Consider the following 4,800-nt stretch of genomic DNA (forward strand, 5'->3'; position numbering starts at 1 on the left):
TCGGGTCGGGAATAGATGTCTCCATTCCGTTCATTAGGCAGATGCTTGAACTTGTCGCATGTTTCGTTTCTTCAAAGGCTCCATTGTGTTCCCCATCGCGCGCTTCCGACCAAGACCGGTCACTTAGGCGGCGGCGATAACGCCTTCTCAATTAGCCCGGCATGTATGCCTTCATTTCATGGAACGATTCGAAATTCAGCACCTCCGACTGCAGGTGCATTTCATCACTCTCTGGCGATACGCTCAAGTACGCGTTGTCACGACCGAGGCATGGCGTATGCCGACGCATTCGCTTACGGAAGCGCTTGCCGAAGTCGACGACGATCGACACCTCCTTTCCACTTCCAACGCAGAGTTGCCAGCGCAACGCTCGCAAGCACCAGCATTTACACGAGTCTATTCTCAGTGTAGAAGCGATTCCGACGGTACTGGATTAGCTAGAAATGAGTCGACCTCCGGCAGATATGGGTCAGAGTCTTGGTTACCAAGCTTATCTTTCGAAATATGTGCTTTATTTTCTTCGGTGCCCATCAAAGGGTCGGCCCAAGGACTGCATTCACCCTTGTCCTCGATACGTGCACTCGAAGCCCTGTGATCCATGCACGCAGTTCGTGGAATTGGAGTGTTACTGTGAAGCCACTGGAATTGTGAAGCCGTGTCAGGAATGGTGCGACATGGATGAGTCTCAGAAAGAGCTCATCAAGTGCTGCAGGGTGCGATGCGCTAAACTTCTTGAGTGTGGGCACCAATGTCCCCAAATCTGCCATCCAGGAAAATGCGCCGAGCCCAAAGAATGCGTGGAAAACGTTATCCGGTATTGTGATTGCGAGCGAATTGAAAGGATATTCCCATGCAGAGGTTGTGGCGCGAAAGACCAAGAAGTGCAGTGCGACAATATTTGTGCAGAGCTACTCCAAAGCTACAAGCAAGCCATCGCAGAAATGAAGAACAATCCTTTCAAACACCAGGATGCGATCAAGGATCCGACGGCGGACGATTCCTCGTCGTGCGGCCAAGACGTCGGCGTCGAGGCCGAGGAGCTGATTTCTTCGCAGAAGTCGCCGACGCTGGAAAACAAGAATGAGTCAGGATCGGAAAGTGGTTTCAATGAAGACAACAAGAACTCGGAAGACGGTCACGCTGAATCTGCGGTCGATGTCGCGTTTCGAGGTGTCGAAAAACCTGGCACCGAAACTGAATGCAGGAGTCTGGTGTCGACTTCGTCCGAGGTGTCTGCTGCGTACTCGGCTGAAAAGGAGCAAAACTCGCTCACAGCTCAGAGCGACGAGCTCAACGCTTCGAGCTTGACCTCTGAAGATTCGTCGAGGAAGCCTCAGAGCCGCGTCTCCAGATCTTCGAGTCGCGTGAGCAACTACAGCGAGGAGGATATACCCAGACAACTGGATCGCGACAAGATTATCAAGATAATGCGCTCGTCTACTCGAAGGAAGAAACTCATTAAATGCGATCAGGGCGAAGTCATTAACGAAATGCAAAACTCATCATAAGGGCTACGATAATCTGGATGTACAGCGCTGAAAAAAGCGAGAATTCTCTCGGATTTAGCGGGAGTGTTGTAAATGAGGAGCTTACCGAGCACGAGCTCACACCGAGCTGTGGATGGCGATGCGCTGAAACTTGATCGTTTATCGAGCTCTAATAAGCATCGAGCCTAGGAGCATAGTGCGGAAATAGCTTTCAACGTTTCGATGGGCAGCTCCTGTGAATTCCGAAATTTCAGAAAACCACCCAGACTTCTGTCCAACATTGCCTTGGCGAGCCTCCCACTCAAGTTCTCACCAGAGCTCTTGAAGGAGCCGACAGACATGGAACCGATGATTCAAGCTGCTCCGGCGCATTTTCTCGGTGGGCAGTTGAGTCGCAGTCGAAAGCCTGGAGACGAGGAGAGCTTGGATCGCAGCCATTTCCTGTACATGAATTTTCTGCAGTCATGAGGTCGAGTTCTCTCCATGGATTCACGCCCCGCCAGAGAATGGGATATCTTATGTTGGTCTTCGTTCCATCCTTGGGTTTTGCTGTCTCTCCTGAATTCACAAGCGAAGAAAATAAATTATGGTCAAATCAGAAAAATCAGAAACATCAAGTTCATGCTCTCACCGGAAAACCACCCCTCCAGCTCGAACAGTCTGAGCTTTTTCTGTCATGTCACCGAATGTCATTCGGTGCAATGGCGAAGCGGCATATGATGCTCCTCGAGTATTTTGACGATGATTCTGCGGCTCGCGTAAGGTTACATTCGAGTTTGAGTTCGTGACGATACCCATCAGACATTCGTGATAATCGAATCGATAAATAGTATGAGCTATTTTTCAGCGAAGCTTCGAGATATCGAGCTTCAATTGGGCGGATGTAGGGCTCGCTCGAAAGGATAGGGGTGGGAGAACCCGCTCTCCGAGCCTCGATTTGACTAGCTAATTTCCACGAAGTCCTTGTGCCGAGAACAATGCTCCTGAGTTGATATCAGAGAATTCTGGGAAGCCGGGAATTCTGAATTCCCGGCGAAATCCCAGTCTCCGTTCTTGCCGAGCTATGGCCTCTTCCATGGTTGATTCGATCTGAAGGTCACTTTCTACTCCGATCAGGGAGTCTATGATATACTCTGAGGCGACATCTGACATGACTAATAACAAAGGACCGACCGCCTCCGAATCGATTCTTTGTCGGTGAGTCCGGATCTGCGAGCCCTCTTCCCCCTTCCCCTACACGAACCGGAGAGATCCCCCTGATCTCGAGAACGTGTGAATGATCCGCGGACCGAATCCTCGCCAAAATCCAGTTTCGGAGTACTATCCTTCAGAGCTACGGCTCGGTGCTACTTGGGTCGATGTTCTCATTCCTGTTACCCGTACGAGATATCATGTGCATTTGCATATTGACGCAATGAAACATGGAGCGAGCCGAAGGGATGCCCCCGTGCCGTCCTCTTAAATAGATAAAAAGAATCAGATATGAGCTGAAACCCGACGGTGAGGCTCCATGGAAAGTAATGCTAAGCCCAGGCGAGGTCTCGCTGGTGCAAAATTGCCACTCGCGAGTATTCTTCCGCGTCCGCCGCGTCGTCATCAGTCTCGATCTACGCCTCCCTGTCGGACGGTACTCTCTGACGCTTTCTCCGTCGAAAATACAAAAAGAATCAAAGTCGTAATCAGCAAGGCTCGTCCCTGAGATGCCACACACAGAGTAGGGGGTATCGTGTCAAGCTCGCATTACTTCTCGGATCCCAGACATAGAGGAGCGATGATGACCCTTGGGAAAGCGTTGATGTCCGGAACGAAAGTCAGAGGTGGTGACGATGACTCGAGAGTCTTGCGGCAAGCTCGTCGCCGAATTCTCACGCGGAAACCGTGGGTGAGAGGCTAATTATTTAAGGTTCTTCTCCTATTATGCCCGTTGAGGCCATCAGGTGAAGTCAGAGACACTTCGAACATCGTGAGATATACGGAGCGCTCGCTCGCTTGCGGTTTGGTCCTTAGATGTGCGGGCATACCCCCACAGTGAAAATGAACCAATGGATGAAATCGCTCCGATTTCCTCGTTTCAACCCCGGATAAGGTAAGAAGACATCTCGAACATGAGACAGTCGAACACGAGTTAGTCGAATCATTCTCGGTTTGCCTTCGCGGCTCGCTTTGTGGCCTAGGGTCGGGAAAAGCGGAAGTTACAGTGTCCTCGTCAGGAATAGACACAAGAAATATACAGAGGTGTGAAAGAACACTCCGCTCAAATTAAGCAAATTAGGTCTATGAAGGCACGATTAGATTTCGAAGAGAGAGACAACCTCCTTTTTCGTGAGAAGTCGACGGAATCGAGCCGCTATCGCCTAGCCGGTCGAAACTGTCGTAGCTGAACATTTCTTGCCATCGTAATATTTGTGCTAGGATGCGTGGTTCTCGAGTATTTTGGACCCGAGCCTATATTATGACCTATTTCAGCCTGAAGAAAGGATTTCCGACTTCGGGATGACCTTCTGATGCAATCCCACTCATTTGACCATGGAAGTTTTCCTCATAAAATGCTTCGTTTTACAGGATTTCGAAGTCTGTTTTCACGATTCGCATCTCATCTTGTCCACCTACCGGGGCTAAAGCGTAGTTCTACGCTAGAGGGCTTTTCGGAAATGAGATCCGTTTTGTAGTCTGTAATCGATTTGTATATCTTCGTCTCGAGGCGATATCGCGTCCAATGAAGCATTGCTCCCCCGCCTTGCTCGTATATGGTCTTGTTCGCCGTGCACCGATGGATTTTCACTCCTCTCCGAAAGTTTTGATCCACCCCGCGCAGCGCTCGGGCACTCGACGTCGCGAGGATCTCCTGTCTTTCCCAGCTTCGCTCAATGATGTGGATTTCCAGTGGGATAGATGTTCCTATCGCGGGATCGGAATACCTATAAAGGGGTGCGAGCTATAGTTCTGCCCGGACTGGTTCCCACTATCATCGTGTCCTCATTTACCGCTATCAAGTGAATTCGATTCAGATGCCGCGCTATCCGACAAAAGAGGGATAGCTCTGTCACCAGCGAAAATTCGAGTCGGTTGAACCGACGACATCGATTCCGAAGCCTTTGCTTTTGTTTCGATGTTCTTCGAACTGGGATCCATTGCCTCGACATCGGGGGAACGACGCGATGCTATTTCCGATCATCAAACAGAAGCATTTTTCAGAAATCCAAGGTTTCCACACAGAATCGGAACGACCGCGGCGCTCCGTGCCCTCTATTCCCGCGTCTTTCCAAGTCAAAAATGTTGGCTGAACACGGAAATCCCGCGGAGCAATTAAGGA

The 4,800-nt window shown here is 50.2% G+C and overlaps 1 protein-coding gene across 1 annotated transcript; it reads left to right on the forward strand.

Annotated features, from left to right (window-relative positions):
- Nucleotides 1-443: 443 nt before the first annotated feature.
- On the forward strand, nucleotides 444-1,508 carry LOC114828146 (transcriptional repressor NF-X1-like). Its single transcript, XM_029111091.1, has one exon. The coding sequence runs from the start codon at nucleotides 444-446 to the stop codon at nucleotides 1,506-1,508; it is 1,065 nt and encodes a 354-aa protein (XP_028966924.1).
- Nucleotides 1,509-4,800: the final 3,292 nt, after the last annotated feature.

Source organism: Galendromus occidentalis, unplaced genomic scaffold, assembly GCF_000255335.2.
Source record: "Galendromus occidentalis unplaced genomic scaffold, Mocc_1.1 scf7180000077233, whole genome shotgun sequence".
NCBI lineage: Eukaryota > Metazoa > Arthropoda > Arachnida > Mesostigmata > Phytoseiidae > Galendromus > Galendromus occidentalis.

Bases quoted from the DNA above. Each gene is read 5' to 3' on its own strand.
- LOC114828146 (XM_029111091.1), top strand. From the start codon at position 444: ATGAGTCGACCTCCGGCAGATATGGGTCAGAGTCTTGGTTACCAAGCT.